The following is a 24459-nucleotide window of genomic DNA, read 5'->3' as shown; positions in this document are numbered from 1 at the left end:
AAGTGTCTTGGTCTAAGAACTGCATTCAGACCGCCTCAAGGAGTATAGTGTAGCTGGTTGAACTAAGGGTCTGTATAAAGGCAGGTTTCTAGTTCGATTCTTGTGAACCTTATGTCTTGTGCCTTAAAGTGGTAGGGTGCAACATCCATGATGAAAGGTGCACCATTGTTATCGCTGTCACTGACGTAGCTCAAGACCCCAGAGACAGGAGGAATGTGGGTCTTTGGGCCTCGCTTCGGCAGTGGGATGAACCTCTCGCTCACATGAAAAAGAACTACGTTCGGATCGGCTTTTGTAGATGGATTTCAAATCCAAATTTACCACAATCTAATTTGAGCAGGGCATGTACATAGGATTTTAAACTCAATCCGAACTTAAGACACTAAACATTGGCATTCAAATCCAAATCTATCATGATCCAATTCAATGTCATGAATAAGCGAGTGGGCATAAGGGTCAATTCACAACATAAGCAGAAATCAGTGGCATAACCAGAAAATTCTAGTTAGGGAAAATTAATTCTAAAATTTATACCCTAAAGAGTGGTAGCGTACTGGCGGCAAGATGGTTTGACTCTTCTAAGAACTCGTGTTTCAATTTTGAAGTGGTTAGTATCACGTCCCAGTGTGCTCTACCTTTAGACCGTAAAAGGTCCACAAAAAATTTATAAAATTTAAAATTTTGAAAGATCACCAATATCTAAATGAGAAAAATTAGTATCTATAGAAAAATAAACGTTTTTTTTTTTTTGGCTTAAGTGGATACTTGCCCACACACACACTGTCCACACCTGCCTCCGCCCCTGCTGTAAATTAAGTTGGACCTGAAAACATGGTCCCTGAGCCAATGTAATGCGGGCCGACCCACTAGGCTCGACATAAAAGCCCAAGAGCAGCATAGGCTGGTCCCTCACAGAGGGGATGGTCCGACCCACATGCACTGTCAACTGATGCGCTCCCATGTTGTCATGATCCAGCACCGTACCTGCTCCAGCACTGCACCGGATGTGTACATACATTTGAATGCCACCAAATATATCACTTTCCTGTTAAAATCTTTTGTAGACTTGGTTGTCTGTCTTGGTAGTATGGACGCACACACACTTGCACGCAAATATTCTATCACTTTTAAAATTGTGGTGTCCATGACATTCATAAAATGAAAATTTAGTTGTCCTTTTCCTTCCGTAAAATTTGTAAATTTTTCTTTGTTCCTTTCTTGCTCCCTCTCTCTCTCTCTTTCGTTCTCATTTTTGTGTGGAGTTCAAATCTACTACATGTCGGGTGTTGCTGGATGGATAAAAATATGAAATTTATCGTTAAAATTACAATAAACAGGAAAGCATTTCCAACAGTTTCTAATGTAACAAAAAATGTAACAAAAAATCATGGTACTTTGATACTTTTAGCCATGGATGTTTAATTTTTTAACTATTTTATTTGGAAGATTTGAATCGGTACCAAAATCTTAAGAGTTAAATCGATAGAAATCATTCTTTTTCATCAATCTTTCGTATTAAGAGAAAAACAAAGAGAAAAATGTGATAATCTATTTTAGTTATTTAGCATTAGTTAACAATTTCACCCGAAACTCTAGCAGGATGAATATTTTATCCTATTGTCCAACAAAATGGCTAAAGTTCCCACCATTTTCTTTATTCCTTCAAAGTATTAAGTCTGTAAAATTATTAAAGTTTTAGCTGAAGTGCACTAATTCATCTTATTATTGCAATAGATTGGGTACACATGAAGCTACAAAGCACTAGCTTGGGCTCGGTATAGGAAAAATACAATACATGGTAATAAATCTTTTCATATTACACGTTTTTGGTGCTTCTAATATTTTTACTATGATTCAACTTGCATCAATGCTCTTCCTACTGAATCATGAATCATAAAAAGTTGATGTAGTCAAAAATTGAAACAGATCCTAACCACCAGCCAGCCATTGCCTCTATCGTTACCGCAACTCACTGGGAGATGTTAATACGAGTCTTCACAAATAAAAGGAAGAGAGAGAAAGAAGGAAGAGATTGGGAGGCTTTATAAGGCTCTGCACCTACATGGGGATTATGATTAGTTCAGCAACTCCCCAACTTTACAGGTGTAAGCAGGAAGAGAGGGAGCAGATAGAAGAGCTGCAGAAGAAGAAGAAGAAAGGTGGTTGGGTTAGTGGGGATTGTTATTTATTAACGGTGTTATCAAAGGTGAAAGAGAAGGGAGATGGGCAGCTCGTGGTGGGGGCGGCGGCTGCTGCTGCTGCTGCTCATTATTTAGATACTCGGCCAATAGAGAAAAGGACGAACGTTGCATGACCTTTCGCAGGCTTGATTTTTCCCCTTCCGTTGCCCTCACTTCCAAGTTTACCACTCACTTTCATGCACCTTTTTCCTTACAAGCGATAAAGGTCTCGCTTTATTATATTCATCAAATCATATCCGCCCATGAGAGATACAGATAGAGAGAGAGAGAGAGAGAGAGAGAGACTGAACAGGAACTAGGTACTGCTTCTCTCATCTGAGCCGTCCCTTCTGGTCAGATCAGACGGTTCAAATGATTCAGAATCAGTCTTGTTCGTGCTAGTCTGGTCTCTCTCTCTCTCTCTCTCTCTCTCTCTCTCTCTCTCTACATATATAGTGTTTGTTCATGCATATCCTTGTTTGTAAACCAAGATAATTGGCAGCAGAGCACCAAAGTTTGTAAAAAATTTTATTCTTTTCTCAAAATGTATAATGTAAAAAAATTAAAGGGGCATTTCATTTGGATGACACTCCAAAACTAATTTTTAAAGGTAAAAAGAAAGTGATTTTGCTTTTAAAGCACCATTTCATGTGGAGGGTTCCAAAATTGTGAAAACTTGGGGAGTGAATAACATAATTTCCATTGGGTCCATTTGGCAAGTGGAACAGTATCTAACTCCTTCGTGATATAACCAAAAGATTGAAGCATATTCATGAAACAGTTACAAACAGTTCCATTTGCCAAACAGGTTTCTTAAATACAAAAAAAAAAAAAAGATTTTGGTCCTGACATACGACCCAGTTTTTCAAAACTCATTAAGAAAACAATTTTTTACAAAACCAATCTCTTTTTTCTTTAGTGTGGTCCAAATGGTATCTAAAACTAATTAAAACCAGTAATATCTGCTTAGCTCTTATACCAATTACAAAAACCTGCATAGAAATCATTAGTTTGGTGTAGCAAATCTCAACTTTCTAGTTTGGCTGATCTCAATCCATTTCATAGCTAACCTGCTTTGCACTCTTTAAAACTATAAACTAGGACACTTGGCAGTGATTTTTTTTTTCTTTTTTCTTAATTGGTCAATATAAGACTAAAACAAATTCATTATCCTTAGCTTACCTCTTGGGATCTTGCATCTGGAGTGAAGATCAATAACCTAAGAGGCATTCTCTCTCTCCTTTTTTAAGCAAGTCTTACAGTAAGTCAACAATCCCTAAAATATGACTGTTTCCTTTCAGAAAAATGTTTTTGAGTTGGACTAATCTCTAAAAAAAATATACTTTGAAAGAATTCACATCACCAAGTCATCTTCTCAAAGTTTTATGAGTTCCTACCTCATATAAAGTGCTACCAATAATAAGTACTATTCTTGGGCTCCACAAGGGAATGGGTGTCAGTGCTCCACTTACATGACCTGGTGGAAACTTCAAAAAAGATCTATTGTATATGTATTTATGTTCAAATAGGCCAAAATTAGATCAGTTAGATACATATAAATCGAATTAAATTTGGAATTGGCACAGAAAAAGGGGAAAATGGAAGACCATGAACATAAGGAATGGTTTGCAACCATATTCTTCACAGAAACTTGAAGAAAAAAAGAAAAGGGCATTTTTATTTAACTTCCATTTAGTCAAAATCCAAAAGAAATGCTTTTATTCATTAACAGTAATATAAACGTCTAAAAGTCGAGAATAAGCAGTAAACCCCCACCAACTGCTTTTTTTTTTTTTTTCAAACAGTCAAGGATCAACAACTAGTTCTACAGAAGCACTTCGCTGTGATCAACAGTGCAAGGAGATTCGTCAACTGATCATGTTGGGGAGGAGTGAGGGAACGTCCCTCTCTTTCTTTATTTTATCATGTTGAGATTGGTGAATGAAGCCACTAGAAAAATAAAAAAACTAAAAGCAAGTGGAGATCTGAGAAATTATATAATAACAGAAGGAGAACATGAGTGCAACGTTAGAAGCCTCTGCTTCTGTTCAATGGTTTTAGAAAAAAGATCAACCACGGTAAAAATTAGCTTATGTTTTAACTTTTTATACTTAAAGGAAAAGTAGGAACAGTTCTTAGTCAGCTGGCCCCGGCCATTAAAGTACTAAAACTCAAGTGGGATGTTGCTCCTGTTCTGCTTAGCAGACAGGTAAGCTTGTCAATAAAAGGGGTCTCTTTGCATGATCTGTTCTGTAAAGGGACCTGTGCAAGTGGCCCCTTTGAAGGGTCCCCTGCTTTTCTTTTCCTTTTCACTTCATCATGTCAAAAACATGGACAAAGAAAAGGAAAGCTGGAAATGGTATTCGATAATTCTCAAGGGAATGCGAAGAATCTTCCTAATTGAGCAATCATGTCTGCTGCCTCGCTTTCAAGCAGAGTGACAATGGTTGGTTGGTTGACGCACCGATGTGGGGTGAAAAAATGAGACCTTTCTCATCTGTCACAATTCAGTTCGATTCTTTTATAATTGTTTTTATTTTCATTGACAGAGATTGTCAAATGTCAAATTAATGTTGAACAAGTATGAAGATTTGATTTTAAACATATGATTTCATCCTGATATTGCTAGAATGCAATGAACTTCTTGGGTTATCTGCATATATGATTTCCATGTTCTAAACATGCTGGTATTTTCTTTAAGAAACGCGGTCTGGATTTGTCCTTAAATCTTACCATACTTTTCTTAAGCACCTTTCCCATAATCATATATGAGCGCAGTCTCGGAAACTTGAAGTTGGATTTAACAGTTCCCTTTGGGAAGGCAAAGGATACTGCTCATTAATTAATCATGGTATATCTTTTTCCTTCACAAAAAGGTTGGTGATTTTTTAGTACCATCACAGTTAAATGGGTCTTTTCATGACTGGCAGTCGAATAAATCATATCTGGGATGGGCAGTTGGATAATAATGGCTTCCTTAAGAGGTGGGGTTGATTTGGTATTTTGTCCCAAGAGGAGAACGGGTGAACTGAGCTGCCATTTTTCCGTTACATTATCCGTCCTGTGCCTGATGATTCTTTTGCAGGTCTTGCGCGTGTGAAATGCACGCCTTTGGTGGCAGGAATCAGGTTTTCGGTGTATTTCTCTCTCTCCCTCTCTCTTGTATAGTCACTGAAATGTGTGTCGGATTCCAAAGACCTGATTTGCATGCATCTACAAAGAAAGCCGCCTGATTTTCCGGGGAGCTCGAGATGGGTGTGTCTGTTGGAAGGCCTAACCAGCCTTGGAATTATGCCACGATAAGGTGGAGAGGTCACATTCTCTATGCTGTTGAAGTTTGATCCGCACCACCTTCACTATCCGTTTATATACTGTTTCGTTGAAGGGAGGAAAAGGAAGGGCCAAGGTGATGCTTAATAGGTGATTGGGAATTGAGTTCGTTGTGAAATCTATAGGTTCTGTTTGTCGATGGTTAAAAAATTTGCTGGTTTTGTGATGTTTTTACATTTGCTGGCTGGTTTGACTGTATGGTTGCTGAGAAAATGAAATTGTTCTGATTTTGGTGAGATTTTTTTGTGTTCTTCAATTGCATGTAGGTGTTGTTTTAAGAGGAAACTTTTGAGTGCATGCGTTTTCTTAGTTTGAGGGTGTAGAAGAAGATGGATGAGAAGGGAGCTAGTGACGGGTTGCCGGTTGATTGGGACAAAAATGGGGGCGTTTACCCAATGTATTTTGGGGTCTCTTGTGCCTTTGCAGCGCTTCATCTCCTTTCATCTTCAAAGAATGCTAGGTTCACTAAAATGAAGGATGATGGATGGGTGATTTTGGTGGAGAGGATGCTCCAAGGCAGTGCCCAACTACTGGGGATGCTTGTGTGGAATGCACAGAGGCAGGAAGGAATTGGGGTTGATTCTGATGTTCTGAGGAAGCTCCATCAAACTCAGGCTGAGATTGAGGAAATGAAGAAGAGGAGGAGGGAGGACGCGAGGGCCAACGCTAAGGTTGTTGCAATTTATGCCTCTCAGGAGCAGAGCTGGATTTCAGAAAGAAAGAAGCTGGTGCAGCACCTGCAATCTGCTCTAAAGAACCTACACGAGCTCGAGACGAGGGCCTGCTCGGACTGTTCTCAGAAGGAAGATACCATTTACAGACTGAATGAAGCATTGGTGGAGAGAGATCTGGAGGTGGAGGCAAAGGGGAAGGCCTTGGAAGAGGAAGAGAAGCATAGGTTGGAAACAGAGAAGAAATTAGAGAGAGCAGAAGCTGTTGCTGAAGAACTACGGGAAATGCTGGACAAGGAAGCTCGAGAGCATTCCTCTGAGATTTGGAAGCATAAGACTGCTTTTGTAGAACTCGTTTCCAGCCAACGTCAACTTGAGGCCGAGATGGCCAGAGTCGTCAAGCAGGTGGAAGCAGCAAAATTGGAGGTCGACGCTGTGCTGGCGCAGAAGGAAGAGGCGACAGCAATGGCGGACAAACTTTCCATGGAGCTCGTCCGGATGCAGAAAGATTCAGAACAGAAAGACAAAATTGTGTCTGCCATGTTGAGGAAGTTCAAGTTAGATTCTGGGGAGAGGCAGAAGCTACTGAAGGACCTAAAGATAATGAGAGCCAAGAGGAGGCAAGCTGAACTAGAGATTGAAAGACTTGCCAATCTTTGTGAATCAAAGGATAATGCTGTGGCCAAACATGCCAAAAATCTGAAAAATGTTTCAACCAACAAACCTGATATGAGGTCAGAGATTGCATCAGACAGGAAAGCGCTACTGTGTATGGATTATGGTTCTTCTCACAACAGCAGTGCCAGAAGTGAAAAACCTTCTATGAACAATCCTTTGCAGACAAGCCCCAAGGCTCTTCTGCTTGATTATTTGGAGCCAGAATTCAGGAAGGATCATGATCACACTGACCTAATGGAGAAAAGTGCCTCAAAAGAAGAATATTTTGACGAGGGCTCACCCCCGGATGACAGAGATCTTGGTACTAAGCCGTTTCTTCCGCAACATTTGTTTATTTATGTTCCTTTCCAAGGTGAAACCAAACCTAGAATCATGGTATTCCTTGAAAACTAATTAACAGCACCCCCATGTTAGGAATATGAGCTTACCCATTGTGCATGTTAGGGTTTCGTAACATTCTTTGATAACTACGATGCAAATTATTTACTTCTGTTGCTTATTTATTCTATAATTTGGCATATTCTATGCAATATTAGAGCATTAGCATGCACTCAGCTTGATTTTCTTTTTATAGTCTTTGAAATTTCAACACGTGGATCTGGAAAAGATATTGGAGACTAAGCAAAATATGTACGCCATATGAACTGCTTTCATGATTTACCAATTCCCTTCTTTTGGTCGTTTTGTTGATTTCTCAAGTAGGATCGTTATCTCAATTTTGGCAATAATAGATTTCTTGTATGACATACTTCGTTAGTTCTATTGTTTTAAATATATTTATTCAAAGATGAAAGCGGTGTACGTTGAACTTTGCTTTACTTCATTCATGCAGATTGGTATCCAAATGGTCACTGATTTCCATTTCATTTTTGTAGTGATAACCACCAGTGTTAAACAGCTAGAAGACTTGGTTCAATCAGAAACAGAAAAATACACAACCATCATTGAGCAAAGGCATGATGAAGAAGTAGAAGCATTCGCTGAACAGATGAGACTCAAAGATGAGAAGCTCGAAGCTTGCCATTGGCGAATACTTAGCATGGAACTTGAGTCAAAGCGTTTGCAGTCTCATATAGGGGAGCTCAATGAGAACTTATCCCAACTCAGAACTGAGAACATAAGGCTAGAATCTCTGTTGCTCAGTAAAGAGAAGGACCTGAAAGCCGTGAATGACAGATACACTTTACATATCAAAAACTGCCAGAATGACACTACTGCTCGGGAAATATCTCCAGTACCAGGCCATGAAGCAATATGGTCGGAAGTGAAGGTTATAAGGAGAAATCTGAGAGGAAAGGAGCAGGAACAGAAACCTGGACCAGTTAGAGTTCTTCAAGACATGGTTGGTAAGCCCCAGGAAAGAGAAAATTGTCTTCTGGCTATAGAAACAAAACTCATTCAAGCAGCAGCCCCACGGTGTGAGCAGGAAAAGAGGGAAGCAGAAAGCATGCATGTTGATTCAACTAAACCAAGAGCTGCCATTCCCTCTGAGAACAATGATAATAATTCCTTTAAGACAATGGGAAATTACACTCCAGATGAAGTGGAGCAGGAAGGGGTTGTAAAGACAGTCATTGAAACAAGTGATAGCCGTGTCAAGGAAGAACTGCCCGAAATGGATTTGAGAACCCAAGGACTTCAAGTTGCACCAAAGGAGAAGGTTGGCTTCAATAAGAATGATATTTTTGAGGGGAGCCCACAAGTTGCTTTGAAGGACAAGGCTCAAATTGATGAGAAAGTAGCACCTTTTGGTCAATCTATGATAAAAAAGGAATCCTCATGGAAGATGGATATCCATGCACTAGCAGTATCCTACAAGATCAAAAGACTGAAACAACTACTACTCATAATGGAGAGGCTGACTGAATGTCAGACTCCAGACAAACATGGGAAAGAAAAGATGGTAAATTCTGCTGAGATGAAAGGCCTACTTTCTGGGATTAGTTTGCTCAGGAAACAATTGAAACGATATCAAACTCTCGAGGAGAAGACAGATGATCTCTGCAAGCGAATGGTAGGCTCTTTAATTGCTTATTCATTTACACTTTTTCCAGATTATTGACCACTTGCGTACTGATTTTTTTTTTTTTTTATCACTGGCCATCTAAAGGCTGCTGTTTCACATTTTTTTTGTTTTTTCATAGCATGCAAGTGGTTCAAAGGAAAGAAGCAAAGATTCTGAGAGTGAAAGGAAGGAACAGACAGGTACTTTACAGCTGTTTCTTGAAGAAACATTTCAAGTACAAAGATACATGGTAGCGACTGGGCAGAAGTTGGTGGAGATAATGTCAGAGACCACATGTCCTCTCTCTGGAAGCTTCAAGGCTGATGATTCTTTAGGTGTGGATATGAAGCAGTTTGCAGACAACATCAGAAGTCTTTTGAAGGAAATACAGCGGGGTTTGGAGGTCAGAATTGCACGGATTATTGGCGATGTTGAAGGAACGCTGGCTTGTCAAGGATTTCTACGTTCTGGAAAATAGTGGTACATCTCAAACCTATAATTCGAGTAGAACAAATAAGATAAATAACTTTCTAAGTTTTGTGGGCTTCTATAGTAAGTTACATGCACATGTTTAACCAAGTTGGTAAGCAATGAAAAAGCCTGTTAGGACTGAGAATCCTGAGAATAGGATTGTGAAATGGCAGATAGGTCTGGCATGCAAAGACCCAAGACAACTTGAGAAGTCTTCAAATTTATTTGACATGTTATTTCCATTTTTCAGGCATAAAATTAAATAAGAAGCTGGAAAACGATGAAGACAAGAAATTGTTTTGTGCACAGGTTGCCATTATCGGTTCAGTATCATATGAAATCTCTTCTCATTTTGGTAACTGAAAGTACAAGATGCAAGTTACAAGGCCAGGCAGCTGATAATCTGGATAACTCATCAGCACATTATACATATACAAGAGAGGAGGCAAACAGTTCTTCAACACCAATTCCTATTTATAGATTGTACAGAGGGGCCTAGTGCCCTCAATCTTCTCTATACAATGAGTGTTTTTATTTCTGTAACCTTTGTCTGTTTCCATCTATATATTGATATTGCAACTACTGTTCTCCCTCAAAGTCCTCAAGAACCCAATGGCTTGATTGGCCTGCAAAAATTCAGTAAAGCAAAAATAAGTGCGACTTCACTAAATACAAGGACATACTGCTGTCCATATTTCTTTATTTGGAAATGGTACAAGAAATTTTAAATTGTCCATATTCCTGTATCCTCAACCATATCTGTGTGACGTAGAAGCACATCATGTACACATGTACATGCATGGCTACAAGCACACATGCAAGCATCTGGTCATGTGCAAAAATGTTTGAAAAGAACTGAAAATTGTCTCAGGATACCTGTTCACTCCAATTGGCGTTCCATGTCATATAGAGCACAATGAGTATTTGTAATGTTGATCCAGCTATCATTCCAGACCAAATTCCCTGTACAGCAGATTCAGGAACGCTCAGCTGAGAAGAGAAACAAAGAAATTGTGAAAACGTGTTGATGAGAGATGGAACTTACAGTGATTCCCATGTGGAATGCAAAACAGATAACCAGGCCAAGCGGCAAACCTACCAAGTAGCACGATAGAATATTTGCGTAGGCCACATAGGACTGCCATCCAGTACCAGTAGCAACACCTGGTTTTTCAAGTTTTAGTTTCTTTCTTTGAAGGTAAACCTAGTGAAGACCTTAAGGATTTACCTGAAAGAACCAGCTGTAGGCCATTGAGAATTATGGTCGCAGCTAAATATGGTACCAGTTCAGAGACTTTCTTTGCAACAGTGGTGCTGTTGGTAAAGAGGTATCCTAAATTGTTTCTCAAGAGAAGAAAAATAACAGCAACAAGCACACTAACAACTGAAGATCCAACCATCGCTACAAAAGCTGAGAAGCTTGCTGCTTGTGAGTTTCCTGCTCCAAGTTCATTGGAAACTCTTATGCTGCATTAAAGGATAGACCCTTTTGAAGGTTCTGGATTTACGTAGGAAGTGAAAAATAAATGACATAAAATAAAAACAAACCTTGTCGTGATATTGAATGCATATGGCACCATCACCTCCATGCAGATTAGGTTGATGCTACAATTCAAAAGATCTGCCACTATTTGTAAAAACGAAAAAATCCAAATGCTTTCACAATTTCACATATATTAAAGAACATTAGAAATTGAGAAAAATTGTTTTCAGCTAATATTTGCATCTGTATTCTACAGTTCCCTCCACCAATTTGTTGTGCCTAAGGTCGAGAATTTTTGCTGAAGGTTAGAACCTATACAAGTTGCTTCGAAGAACAATGAAAAATAAATTTGCGTGTAAGAATTATCTTAAGTTAGACCTGTCGATACTGGCATTGCTGAAAAAAGGATAAGATTTTGTACCATATTGTCAACGCATCTATTTCAACCTCTGGATCACTTAGAGTTCCTGCTAGAAATATGAGGATCTGATAATACCACGTCTGCAATCTTTACAACCCAAGATCCCCAAAGAAAAAAAAAATGTCAGTGACGGAAAGTTTTTCAACTACTAGGGACTAGGGTAAAATGGTGACTGAAGACGAATTTGTGATTGATTACTCACAGAATCATTATTGAAGAGGAAAGTGATAATTGCAGAAAACTTGTAAGCTGATAGAATGCACACACTGAGAATCCTCTCCATGAACTCTTGCATGAATCAGAATTGGTGATGTAGAGAAATTGGATGGCTGTGAACAACCAGCAGGAAACATTCTGCACAATTATGATCCCAACCAAGCTCAAATTCAGCCTAAATGCCGCAACCCAACTTAAAAGCATCTGCGGCAAGACCAGGCTAACGGAGATACAAAGCAAAGGGATGATCAAACTCTGCGCATATAGAAACCTCTGCAGAGGGAAGTTGAGGGCAGAGGCAAACAGCTGAGGAAGCATACACTTCAGCAGAAACGATGCTTCTTTTGCAATGTCAGCAGATTGGCCAAAAATCTTCAATAGTGGTTCTGAGAAGAAACAAGGTATTGAAAGAAGGAATGCTGCACCTAGCAGGATTATGATTGATCTCTGTGCATATATCCCAAGCATGTCATACTCTCCGGCACCAAATGCTTGCCCACCTAGAGTCTCCAGAGCATTTCCCATACTCGCCTGAGAACTAAATGTTTCAGTAGGCGGTTTATATGTGTTTCGATTCACTAGATAGATTATGAAAAACAGAGTCAAAAGAAAAAAAATCTATCATGCAAGGAAATAAGAGCAAGCAATCAACAGAACCATTCATTTTATTGAAGCTGAATGTAGGTTTCAAAAACTAATAAAAGCCAATTTAACGAAGCCCGAAGCAATTTAATGATGGGTAGCGTTCTTTTTTCAGTCAGAGGCAGCTCAGTAATCACAACCCAGAAAGCAGGAGCTGTTTTTATCGGTGACATATTTACTGACAATTTGTCCCTTAAGCCCTCTCAAAAGGAAGTAAGAATGACAGATTTCGTTTGTCCTGAAAAGATGGTCTGTTCTATTTATCTTGCATGAATACCCAAGAAAGCTATCATGGCTACTGGGATTTCCTTCTGAGACTGTATTTCCAGAGCAATTTTAGACGAGACACTATCAGATTGAGATATTCATATTAACGGCTAAATTATAGTCGACTGACTTGAAAAATTCTGTCTCAAAGCCTAAAACAGGCTCGCGTGCATGGAACAAGAAAGAAATTCTATTAACTTCAAGAAATAATTTTTTTGAGTGCGTTGAACTCTATGAAATGACTCATAAAATAAGCCCATGACTTGTATCCAAAATCATAAATGTTGCCACATCGTTATCTGTGAGCTGCATTTTAGTATTCCCTCTTCCCTGAGCATCAAACTACCATTGTCAAGCAAGGCTTACGATCAACTTTCATTTATCAAGTAAACCTTTGATCCAAACTGTAAACGGCAAAAAGAAAAGGAAAGTCCTGGTAAACAGTAAGTGTCTGGAAAATTTCGTATCTAGATAGGCCAGAAGAGTTTTCAGCGGCTTCATTAGTCAATTCTGAGAAAAACCAGTCAAGAAATTAGTCATCAAAGTAGATACATACCAGGACGCCATATGCCAGTCGCATAAATGTATAAGCAATAGCAAGAGATGCAAGCTCGAACTGTCCAAGGTGCCCAGCAATCGAGTCGGTTATGACAGTGGATGAATACTGAATGAATGTAATGGCAATTGATGGTGCAAGGAGCCGCATCTGTGCCTTGAGCTCCGTCCATGGTGAGTCACAGTAGCCGACTGTGCTAGCAGTCCTGTGAGACAAGGAGATGAGCGTGTCCAGCTGAACATACTCGTACCTGCCATTACTGGACATAAGGAATCGGCTGCAGGAGAAAACAGTTTCAACCTTAATCCTTTGCTAACGAGACCAACAACAGGGCAGATGCAGCATATATATGAAAGAAAATTGTTTTTAGTTCAGTTTGTTTCTCCTACTACCCTTTCAGATCAGATTACAGCGCTTCTTCTCCTTCCATTTTTGTTCTTGTGAAAGGGAAGTTGGACTGGTAGTTGAAGATGCCTTGCTATTCTAGGTGGGAGTTGGGGATCTCTCTCTCTCTCTCTCTCTCTCTCTCTCTCTCTCGATCGTGTAAAGGGTATTGGCCGGAGGTGGAAGTTGACTCCCAACTGTCAGTTGGATTTCCTCCTACATTTCCACAGCAGTAGTAGCAATTGTAGATTAGTAAGGATATTATTATGATTACCAAAGCCAAAACCAGATCCTACCCATTTGCTTCCCCGGCTACTTAACAGGCATTTCTGAACCGCAAAAACAAAGAAAAAAGGGGACGGCTGAACCTTTGCAGTAAAGAACAGAAAATATTTAAGATCTTTGTTCCATTGACATATTTATTTTTCTAATCAAGTTGGAAGTCAGGGAGAGAAATAACTCTGGGATATAGTGCAAACGGTACGGTCACACTCAAAGAGTTCGAGGTTTGAATTATGTGGTTGCACGTGTTGTGCGTTATGTCTCTGAGTAGTAACCAGTGGCAAATGTAACACCGAGTTGAAGAATAAACTGTAGGCCTAAACGGATAGATACCAGACAGCAAATGCGTTGGCAAAATGCATTGGCATTAGACATCGGACAGGAGTCGGATCCTTTAAGGCAACTTGGACAGCCTTAGCCTGCTTTAGAGGAGAAACTGCCTTTTGTTAGATTGATTAAAGTTGAGTGTGACTGTGGTTCGGATGCAGCGTTAGGGGCAGAGCCATAATTTTTTCATGAGCGGGGGTGAATTAAAGTTTCTGAATTTTGACATAGGCTGAAATATCATTTTTTTAAATTTTTATATAAGGCAAGTAAACTTTTTTAAAATTTACATGTAAATTAAAAAAAAAAAGAGGTGGGGCCAAGGCCCATGCGCCCCCAATGTTAATTGGATTCAAGTAAATTAGGGCATGAATTCACATGCCCTGAACCCAGATGTTGTATGGGAATACACAACAATACATCTAGATTAGATTTCTATTCAGATTCAGGATAAGCATCCTGATCCTAGGTATTCCGGGTGGGCGAGAGTATTATGAGCCAGTGGTAAGAAATGAGCCCGAACTCTGGAGCCCCCTTTCCCAGGGGTTTTGAGCCATGATGCCAGATCATAATTTCTAAGTTGGAACCATAATTTCTAAAGAAAGATGCAGACTGGGGTCAAGATTTTGATGCATTGAACCGTTAGGTAGTCACAAACTTGCTTCCCTCTATCCACCAAATCAATTGGGTAGGATATATTAGTTATCACTCAGATCTCTCTGTTTACGATAGCTGATTTTTATTCTGTTTTCTATCTTCACGATCTGTCGGTGCATTATTGCAGTGAAAATGGTCCCCCGCGTTAGTAATATTGCATATGGTTGTCTTCTTTGGTCAGAACAGGGTAGTGGCGGCCTGAGTTAGAAATTTTTTATTAAGAGGCACTAGTGGTTTAAATTTCAAATTTGAAGGGACACCCATGTATAAATGAGTAAAATATATTAAAACATCAATATGAAAATAAATGCATCCTCCGCCATTGGAACAAAGGGAGGCCGATCAAGGGCCTCCCAGTGTGCCATATCATCTTCCTCATGGAACTTTCTCCAGTGGGTTGTGGCACAAGCACTTTCGTGTTCGGCTTTCTATTTTTAATCCCCTTTGAACATAGGAGCTTTCAGGCTTGTCTGCATAAGAACTATGACTTGGACCTGTCCCTGCTTGTGCAAAGGAAGTCGTTTTAGAAATTCAACTCTGGGATAAAACCTCCATCTTAGAACGAAGATCTGGGTCAACCAACCCTAACAACGAGCTGCTTATTGTCATTCAGCAGTAACCACCTCATTCATCACAGATGCATAGTATTGAACCGTACATATCTAACTCCCCTGTTCATCCTTACTTAAAATTTTACCTATAATGATCAGGTGATGTTAGCAAATCGGTCTGAGATCAGGTCATCCACAGGCTCAGAGCACACGGTTAGGTCCGGTCAAGGCGTGCCGCTTCCACTTTAAAAGTGCTTGATGTCACTGTGAAGTGAACTTCCAATGAATCAAGCCCTACCCATCTGAGACAAAATGGCCAATATCACCAAATTGATGGAAGATCAACAGGTTGATGGAGGACACTAGCTTTGGTATATACATATAGACACGCACACACAATCTTGACAATCTACTGTTAGAACAACTCAAGATACGCTCTAAATCACTCTCCTCATTACTCAATAATAAGCATTGGTAAGAGGAGAGATACAAAAAGGTAGTATGAGCTGTCCTTAACAACAGTTGTTTGAGGCAGGACCGTCTTATTCCACTCATCTTGAAAAAAGAAGGCCCACATTTGCTCACAAATGGCACGTACTTGAACCACAGTATGCTGCAGGATCTCCATTTTAGTTCTGTGGTGCATCTACCTATTTGCAGGATAAAGGAGACGAGAGCTGATAGTTTAGAAGAGTAGGTGAGCAAACATCAAGAATGACTGTTATCCATAAAAGCTCAATTAACAAGATCAGTAATGTTCTCAAAATAGATCACTGCTAGATCCCCAGTGAGTATCACACACGGGCAACTGACACTTCTTTTCTCAATCTCAAGGCTAGTCTAAAATCAGACGTTACTTAACAAAAGCAATTTGAAAATGAAAATGGTTCTTAACGTGGTAACACATTTTACATATCACCAACAAGATTATCACTTTCTACCAGCAGTTAGCAGTGTAAGTTGTTCCTTAATCTTGTCCGTGTTTGTCTTCATGTGTGTGTGTGTGCATGCGCATACTCACACATTTCCCATACTGATATGGATATCGATATGGAATAAGAAAAGCTTGGTACAACACAAGAATTTCACAAAGCTTATGTGTTGGAGACAATAAAAATTTTGGACAACTCAACCAAAAACAATAAGAAATTTAAAATGAAATTGAGGTTTAATGTGACAACGACAATTTACAAAGGAAGAAAAATTGAAACAAACACATACAAAACAGACAACCAACTCGATAAGAGGAAAAAGTGAAGCTAAGCCAACCTTCCATAAGCGTCATAGTCAGTATCATGTCAAAGCTGTTGTTGGCACACATGCTCAATGCAAAGCCTAGTGACACAGCCTCATCAAGAAGGAAACATACAAGATCTATTCTTCTTCTACTAGAGTGATATAGCTTCATGGAAGAAGAAAAAATACAAGCAGACTGCTTCTTATTTGTCCACAACACCCATTAAGCTGGTTTGATGCAGAACCATAAAAACTGCAAAAACCTGAAAAGCTGCAATGAAGATTTTTCAGAATTTTCAACATATGAGCTTTCTAGTGCTCAAAGTTCAAAAAGATGCACATCCACAAGCAAATACAGAAAAAAAAATACAAGTTGATCGAATCTAACTAGCTGAAAAGCAGGCAGGTCACAGATGCAATTTGATTCCCTTATCCATTTCTCTTCTTCTTTCTGTTTGAATTGTTAAGAGAAAGTGTAACTCTTAGTACTTTCTCTTTCTTATCTTGAAACTGGAAGATCTGATGACATCATCATCTGTCTTCAGTCTGGTCTCAAGTGCACCTATCGACTCTGGTTTGGTAAAGTAAGTGAACAATAGGTAGATTCCGTCCAAATATGTGTTGGTCTCTCCTGCTTTGTTCTTCCTCTTGATGCTGTAAGCCAAAGGAATGACTCCCCTATTGAACACTTCAATGTACATGCCACCCCCAGCAACCAGTAACTGCACAGAGAAACCATACATTGTCCGTCCATCAAGAACCAAACTAAGCATTAAAAAAAACTGGAAAGTAAGGAAATTCTTCTCACTTTTTAGTAAGCATGTTAAAATGCTCAGTTTTAAGGACAAAAAGTCAACTATAAGGATAGTGGGATAGTAGAGATGCCTACCGCAGACCATCAGAAATGTGTCAGCAATAACGGCCAGCTAAAGGAGTAATATGAGCATGGCATTTGAAAACATTGTTGTAAAAGTGAAATGGCCAGTTATAGAAGTAAAAAACATAAGCTCACTGGTAATAAAACTGTGAATAGGAGCAGGGGAAGAAGTGAAGATGAAACATTAGCTCTTATTTGGCAAGAACAAATTTTAGGTGCAGCAAAAGAACTGAAATTTTCTTGCTTTTGTTAGAATTTAAAGAAGTCAAAATAACCAGGAGGAAGCATCCAACTTTACGTCAATAGCCCTATCAGCCATTCAAATTTTATTTAAAGTAGAAACACATGGCAATGATAATATACACCAAGGATGAAAGCTATATGTGTACAGTTACTGCAAGAACAATGATGTAGTTGAACAATTGAGAGGATATTACATGCCATTAGACAATCCAGGGACTTTCTTGACACAAATGTAGTTTCAGTGCAGGCTGCCGTGATAGGAAAGCTCTCCAATTTAATAATGACTGAAGACTGACACCCATTGCCTCACCTAATGCACACGTAGGTATCCTTCTGATTTAATTTCTATAGCACTCATTCTTCTTCCAGAGTGTCAGGACATTCAGTATAATGTAGTCAGTTACAATGTATTTGTGGAGCCCTATCATGGTTTCTGATTTAAAATGGACTGGAGAACCAAAGAATGTTTACTAATTCAGATACCAGTGCATTAGAAGCAAATGGAGACACTTTAAAGTAATTTATGCTTAATTTGACATTTCTTTTCCATAATGTTTGCTTGCACAGGCACTAACACCCTTGTCCTTGAACCACTGCCACTGAGGCTAATTAATGGTCAACCACTGTTTGTCCCTCTCAAAAGCAACTACCATTTATCTGCCTTCACTGTAAAGAATTAGCTTTCTTAATACCACAGTCAACAACCATATAAGTGGGAGCAAAACGTCGTTCATGAAGTAGAAGACAGAAGCAAAATTCTTAAAAGTTTTAGGAAGTGGAGAACAAATTGGAAGCAGACCAAGAATTGAACCAGAAGTGGACTACGAAGGAAAAGTGGAAACTGGAAACTGACTATGAAGTGAATCGGAAGAAATAGAGAATAAAGAAAAAAATCAGCCATGTCCAAACCGTGCAAAATGGACAATTTTTTTTTTTCTGAAAATTAGGTTGAAAAGCTTATTTGAAGTAAAACGATATATTTTACCCTCCCAACCTTGATATCTATATTGGTCTTCCTGTAAACTATTATTTTAGTTTGGTAGAAGCATAAAACACAAGCACATCTAAATTATAAGAAAAACCACAAAACATATGGAAATTGAGATTCCCAGTTTAGGAAGTTCGACCCCCATTGCTTTCTATTCAATAGCAAGCTCACTTCCTTGATGTTGGGAGCAGCCCTTTCAAAATTGTGCTTCCTGTGTGCATTCGAAAGTGTGGTGATTCTCACTTTTTCACTTCTGAAGTGTGCTTCTATTCTAGCATTTCGAATTGCCTGGTCAATGCAAGAACTGTTTGATATATAAATTCAATCTAAAACCAAAAGCTCAAATGTCAATTGCACTTGCGGAAAACCTATCTTGAGGTAAGCCGGATTCATAGTGGTTTATATTTGGCTTCGATTAGGAATTTCATAGTAATAGTATAAGACAGTTAAGATGCCTAAATTTTTGTTTAACAAGCAAAGGGACATGCATCAGCCCAACGGACACTAATACATATCGGTGAAAGCTGGACAGGGAAGAAATGTCCGTGTGACAAAAAATTTAAGCCCCAAGACAGGAACACGAGGATTAAGAACAATTGAGAAACAACAACAAGGCTCGTAGATATAAAGGAGATGGATCCACTTTTCAGGACTGAGTCACTGAGCAACTAAATTATATTATCGTAGGAAAATCATTCAACAACTGCAAAGGCTCAACTAAAGGCTTCTGTAAACGATCAATATCTAGTCCCCATAAACTAATGAGCTGAATCTAATCATGCATATCTTAAGTCGATATTGTACACATAATAATCTGAACTGCCCTTACAACAACAAGTATGTTAGGTTTCAGAGACCAACAGTAACAAAAAATTCCAGAAGCTAAATAAGATAGCTAATTGAAGAAAATCAAGAAATTAAGGTAAACAAATACACGAGAGTAGTAAGTCTACAAAGGGAAGATGCATGATTTTACAATTTTTTATAATGTACAAAGAAAAATATTAAACAAAAAATGCACGGCATAGGTTTGGCATACACAGCATCGAACCATCAAACAGTTGCACTATATTGGTCATTTGTTATAATATACTTTCTCCAGTAAAACATCAGTACAAACTAATCAAAACGAAATTAAATATTATTCAGACGGAAAAAAGTGAAGAGGAAGGTCTCCATTGAGTAAAAATATAGAATAAGTTACAAGAAAAGTAGCAACCACTGTCACATGATCATCCAGAACAGTGGACACAGACTTAGCAGCTTGCTAAAACAATTTTACTTTCTCATAAGCAAAATATGATACTACAATCCCCAGAAATGCTAAAAGAAGACACGATAGCAAAACCGTTTAAAATCAAAGAGAAATAACAAAAATTCTTTAAAAAAGCAAATGACATGAAAAACTTTTGAAACACAGGTTCAACTTAATTTCCTAAAATGTTCAAGAGAATGGACAATGAGTATAACAACAAGGAACTTGATATGGAAAATGCAAGAATTTCCAGGTTGCGGCAAGGAACTGAGGGAAAAAAGCTACAGATCGGAGATGCACCTCCTAAAAACCAAAATCAAGCAACATTGTCAAAGAAAGCAAAATCCATCAAACATTGACCAATAGACGTTCAGAATTATCACAAAAGCAATTGAAGGGTTATCATTCTCTCTCTCTCTCTCTCTCTCTTTGTGTTTTGTGCAAATCCCCTTCCAACTAGAAAGACCCACCTCTTCGTATCGTTGAGTGAACCCCAGCCGTTCATCTTCCGACATGTCCGGCCTCAAGACTGCCATGGTCTCATACTGCCTGAGGCCAGGCGGGCACTGCGGCTCCTCTTTCTTCTCATCAATGGCAATGGACGACGCCGACGGCCCGAAATCATTGTCACCATCGCCGATACCATCTTCGAAGAAAGACCCTGAGAAGTCTAGAGTCTGAGCTCGGACGAAATTGAAGGAGCGGGCTCGTCTCATTGATGTAGGACGAGGACCATTGCTGTAAGAGACCACAAGAGGAGATGACGACCCAAGGAGAAGGGAACCAGAGGAACCCAAGTTGGCGTTCGATTTCAGGGAAGGAGAGAAAGGGGAGAGGAGAGCCGACGAGGAGAAGGCAGCCATTTTTGTGTGTCGAGGCAGCAGTTAGTCAGTCACTGGTTTAAACAGGACGAAGAATCAGAGGGAGGGAGATAGCTGGATAAGGGAGGGGAAGCATAATCGCGGAAAGACTGCTACCGTGACATTTATTCACAAACCACTCTTCTTCTCTCTCTGCCTACAACTACACTACTTTTTAACAACAGCACAAGTGAAACATCTGAAATTATTTTTCGATGAAAACATTATTTTTTTAAGTTGAATATTTATATAAATTTAGAGATATATATATATATATATATATATATATATATATATATATATATATATAAATTAAATAGTGACTCCAACCTTTAAAGGTTTAAAGGTGCATTTTAATCATTTAATATTAATTTTCATATTTTTTAAATTATTTTTTCTCAAACATTCATCTTTTATGTTCCACTCCACAACTTGAGAGCTTTGGGCTTTCCTTGGTTAAAAACAAAAAATATTTTTAAAATATTAATATAAAATATATTTAAAATAATAAAATATATATCTTTATTAAAATAAAAATAATATTAAAAAATCACATCGACTCAAATTCCATCTATTCGCCGAGTTTTTAAGCCCAAACTTCACCCTCGTCAAGCCAAACAGGGTGAAATTTCACCCGCTCAACGCAAAAGGGAGCGGGTGAAATTTCACCCGCTCGAAAGTCCGAGCTCTCACCCGGCTCTCTTCCTCCTTCGCATTCTCACTTATCACCGTCGCTCACCCCGCTCGACTTCCGCTCTCACCATCGCTCACCCCGTTGGACTGCCGCTTTCACCATCGCTGCTCCATCGTCGCAGCTCCCCTCCTCGGGCCGAGTCATTTCCAGCAGAAGGCCTTTCTTCCCCACCAAGCCTCCCATGCGTCCTCAGCAACTGAGTCCAGATGTTATGGGGTTGAGAGAGGCGCTGTCAATGGTGGGCGGCAGCTGAGGAGCTTCCTCCGCAGTCGACGAGCTCCCTCGCGGGCATCGGGTTAGGGCTTTCCGGAGATGAGGCCATGGGAAGCAAGACTCGACAGTGCAAAGATTGGGGTTCTTCGCAATGGCCGTCTAGGAGTTAACCCGTAGGCTCTCGAGGTAAAGGAGCTTGCGGTGAAAGAGGAGGCCAGAACCGGAGATGGGAGACGAAGAGGGAATTGGAGGCCAGAACAGGAGATGGGAGGCTCTGTTCCACAGTTTATGTTGCAACCAGCTGTGGCACCCGGATTCGGAGCAGGCGAGGCAGAGGACGGGATGTGGGGAGCAGTTGGTTGGGGAAGTTGTGGAGAGAAAACAGGATGAAGAGGGGGAAGTTGCGGAGAGGAAACAGGATGAGGAGGGAGCGGGGAATTGTGAACGGCAGCCTCAATGGTGGATGGGAGTTATGCCGCTTGTGATGAAGTCGGAAGTGCAGAACACTAGTTTGATGAAATGCCTGAAGGGTCAGTTTCAGCAAATTAAAGTTGGTTTATGTTTCGACTGATGTTGTAGACATTATTGTTGGGCAAAAGCATTATTGTTGGGCTGCGAAGTTGGGTGTTCATTAGGATGTGTATGTGGTTTCTTCTGTCATCAATTTGTATGGGAAATGTGGGGCTGCTTGGGACGTGCACAAAGTGTTTGATAAAATGTTTTGCGGAGATGTTGGCTATTGGAATTTCATCAAAGGAACGAAGGCATTCATTGTTGGGCACAAGGCTACAATATGAAAAAGAGCAGTTGTAATAAGGGGGAGGAGAGGAAGATGACCAAATTGATTTTTACAACTAAAAATTTGTTTGATACTGATATGGTGGTTGCAATAAAATCTACATCACGCCGATCAACTGCTTTAGTGGTTGCAATAAAATCATTGGAGACGAGAAAAGAAAAAAAACAATATTTACCACGTTAAATTGTTCTTGTGCATCAAACAAGGCTAAATTTACCGCGTTAAATTTTTCTTGTGCATCAAACAGGGCCTCAGATTGGAAGAAGGAAAAATTTAATCCAGTAAATTTTTTCAAAAAAATTTACCATGATAAATTTACCACGTTAAATTTCACCCGACAATCAAACGGACCCTTAATTAAATAGTTGAGTAATTATTTAACCAAGTTATCATATATATATATATATATATATATATATATATATATATATATATATATATAAAAGATGACAACTACATCACTTAAATTTATGTTGAAGATTATTTTAAACAAAATGCAAATATTATCATAACTACCAATTTAACATAAAACTTGTGAACAAAATTGTTTTTTCTACTATCACAATTTTGATACTCTAAGAACCCGTTCATTTTTTATTATTAAGTGAATGTTATTAAAGTAAAAACATAAGTAACTTAATACATGTTTCTCATTAGATCACTCGTAAGATCTTTTCATAAAGTTTGACTGCAAAAAACAACGCTTTAATAATTATTTTTAGTGGGACTAACTTTTTTCTTACCAAGATGGAGAAAGAGTCCCGCTAAATTAAAAAATCAAAAAGAAAAAAAAAAAGCATACGACATCTCGAGGAGGTCGAACACTCTGCTTATGCTAATCGAAAAGCTTGCAATGGAGACTTAATTACCTGCCTGTCCATCCACTGTGGCAATCATCTTAAAGATGATTAGTTATATTTAGATTTTATTCAGATTAGAAAGTTATTAAAATTGTGATGAACTTCAATCTCCTTAGGGCCTTGCAGTCGTGTTTATATATATATATATATATATATATATATATATATATATATATATATATATATATATATATATATATATATATATATATATATATATATATATATATATATATATATATATATATATATATATATATATACTTAAAAATAGTGTATTTTTCTCGTGAATTTGCATGCTGGTTAGACTAGCATAAAGACATGTCATCAGTTCGATTCTCGTTGGCGCTACTTCCTTCGACAGCAAACAGTGGATGGAGACACGAATATCATACTCTCCACCCAAATTGTTGTCTATGATTGGGCTGACCCAGTGGTCCTGATTGCAAACAAAAATGGTTCGAATTGATATGGGTTTTTGAATATTAAACTTTTTTTAATTTTGTTAAGTGTTTCTAAGTATTTATAGTTATTTTTTAAATAAATGAAAAATAATTAGGGCTGATATATACTGATGGGTGAGCAAATGAAAAGGATATGAAAAATGAGATTGACAACACTGGGTTCAGCCCCCTTTGTGCCTCATGGTTAAGGCCATCCCTTTCAGTCGGCAATAAGGCCAGGACGTGGCTAGTGCTAAAACAACCATCACTCATCCTCAATTCACACCAAACAAACACAATAACTTCTTTTGTTAGTTTTTTTTTTTTTAATTTTCCTCCTTTCATTTAAATTCTGATTTTTTAAAAAAAATCTTAATTTTTTGAAATTTTTTCTTAATTTTTTAAAATTATTCAAGGACTTAACTTTCATCTAAAAAACTGACTTCTAACTTGTGATTCTAAGAAAACAAAAAGAAAAAAAGGAAAACTTTTAGGAGACCTTTGGATGACACCTTCATCAAACCTAATGAAAACTTGGGTTTATGAAAACTAAGTTTTTTAATGAGTTACCAAAACTTGGTTTTATAAATAATCTTGGGGAGAGGGTTAGGTTTTCTACTCCGTTTTGCAAAACCAGGTTTTGTCAAAAACAAGTTTTAATTAAACCCCGGTTTTGATAGCATCCAAACGCTCTAAAAGTTTGGTTTTAAAAGCAAAAACTTGTTTTTGCCTCCAAAACTCTAATTTTGGGATATCATCCAAACACCTCCCAGGAGGGAGCTTCTATTATTGATTGGTAAGAATGTCTTAAATTGGAGTCTCCTTTTTTTTTTATAGGAAAAATTCTTGCAGTTTTTTTGTATGGTTGTCAAT

At 38.6% G+C, this 24459-nt stretch overlaps 3 protein-coding genes across 7 annotated transcripts; 1 reads left to right on the top strand and 2 right to left on the bottom strand.

Moving 5' to 3' along the window:
* The first annotated feature begins 5123 nt into the window (after positions 1 to 5123).
* On the top strand, positions 5124 to 9917 carry LOC116259849 (uncharacterized). Of its 2 annotated transcripts, none has more exons than XM_031637805.2 (5): positions 5124 to 5586; positions 5777 to 7160; positions 7735 to 8873; positions 9004 to 9344; positions 9586 to 9917. In XM_031637805.2, the coding sequence occupies exons 2-4, from the start codon at positions 5840 to 5842 to the stop codon at positions 9340 to 9342; spliced, it is 2799 nt and encodes a 932-aa protein (XP_031493665.1). In that variant the 5' UTR covers positions 5124 to 5586; positions 5777 to 5839; the 3' UTR covers positions 9343 to 9344; positions 9586 to 9917. The 2 variants fall into 2 exon arrangements, with proteins under 2 accessions (XP_031493665.1, XP_031493664.1); XM_031637804.2 differs by having other exon boundaries at positions 5124 to 5600.
* Positions 9789 to 13464, bottom strand: LOC116259850 (protein DETOXIFICATION 40-like). 3 transcript variants are annotated; one of them, XM_050079413.1, is made up of 8 exons: positions 12921 to 13464; positions 11442 to 12033; positions 11240 to 11326; positions 10884 to 10940; positions 10564 to 10802; positions 10381 to 10499; positions 10212 to 10298; positions 9789 to 9961 (listed from the first exon to the last, which is right to left on the bottom strand). In XM_050079413.1, the coding sequence occupies exons 1-8, from the start codon at positions 13090 to 13092 to the stop codon at positions 9896 to 9898; spliced, it is 1419 nt and encodes a 472-aa protein (XP_049935370.1). In that variant the 5' UTR covers positions 13093 to 13464; the 3' UTR covers positions 9789 to 9895. The 3 variants fall into 3 exon arrangements, with proteins under 3 accessions (XP_049935370.1, XP_031493668.1, XP_031493667.1); XM_031637808.2 differs by having other exon boundaries at positions 10212 to 10325; positions 10435 to 10499; positions 11442 to 11986; positions 12921 to 13461; XM_031637807.2 differs by having other exon boundaries at positions 11442 to 11986; positions 12921 to 13457.
* Positions 13465 to 16246: 2782 nt separating this feature from the next.
* On the bottom strand, positions 16247 to 20709 carry LOC116259851 (30S ribosomal protein S6 alpha, chloroplastic). 2 transcript variants are annotated; one of them, XR_004173985.2, is made up of 3 exons: positions 20188 to 20709; positions 16743 to 17076; positions 16247 to 16625 (listed from the first exon to the last, which is right to left on the bottom strand). XR_004173985.2 is itself a non-coding variant. In XM_031637809.2 (2 exons), the coding sequence occupies exons 1-2, from the start codon at positions 20578 to 20580 to the stop codon at positions 16837 to 16839; spliced, it is 633 nt and encodes a 210-aa protein (XP_031493669.1). In that variant the 5' UTR covers positions 20581 to 20709; the 3' UTR covers positions 16247 to 16836. The 2 variants fall into 2 exon arrangements, 1 of the variants encoding a protein (XP_031493669.1); XM_031637809.2 differs by having other exon boundaries at positions 16247 to 17076.
* Between the last annotated feature and the right edge of the window lie 3750 nt (positions 20710 to 24459).

This window comes from Nymphaea colorata, chromosome 9 (assembly GCF_008831285.2).
Source record: "Nymphaea colorata isolate Beijing-Zhang1983 chromosome 9, ASM883128v2, whole genome shotgun sequence".
Classification (NCBI taxonomy): Eukaryota; Viridiplantae; Streptophyta; class Magnoliopsida; order Nymphaeales; family Nymphaeaceae; genus Nymphaea; species Nymphaea colorata.
Note: the sequence above shows the minus strand (reverse complement) of the source record. Positions and strands in the feature narration are given on the sequence as shown.

Bases quoted from the DNA above. Each gene is read 5' to 3' on its own strand.
- LOC116259849 (XM_031637805.2), top strand. From the start codon at position 5,840: ATGGATGAGAAGGGAGCTAGTGACGGGTTGCCGGTTGATTGGGACAAA. The intron at 7,161-7,734 runs GTACTAAGCCGT...TCATTTTTGTAG, and splicing joins CCCGGATGACAGAGATCTTG to TGATAACCACCAGTGTTAAA. The intron at 8,874-9,003 runs GTAGGCTCTTTA...GTTTTTTCATAG, and splicing joins ATGATCTCTGCAAGCGAATG to CATGCAAGTGGTTCAAAGGA.
- LOC116259850 (XM_031637807.2), bottom strand. From the start codon at position 13,187: ATGTCCAGTAATGGCAGGTACGAGTATGTTCAGCTGGACACGCTCATC. The intron at 11,327-11,441 runs GTGAGTAATCAA...TGGGTTGTAAAG, and splicing joins TCCTCTTCAATAATGATTCT to ATTGCAGACGTGGTATTATC. The intron at 10,803-10,883 runs GTTTGTTTTTAT...CCTTTAATGCAG, and splicing joins GCATTCAATATCACGACAAG to CATAAGAGTTTCCAATGAAC.
- LOC116259851 (XM_031637809.2), bottom strand. From the start codon at position 20,580: ATGGCTGCCTTCTCCTCGTCGGCTCTCCTCTCCCCTTTCTCTCCTTCC. The intron at 17,077-20,187 runs GTGGGTCTTTCT...TTCTCTGTGCAG, and splicing joins TCACTCAACGATACGAAGAG to TTACTGGTTGCTGGGGGTGG.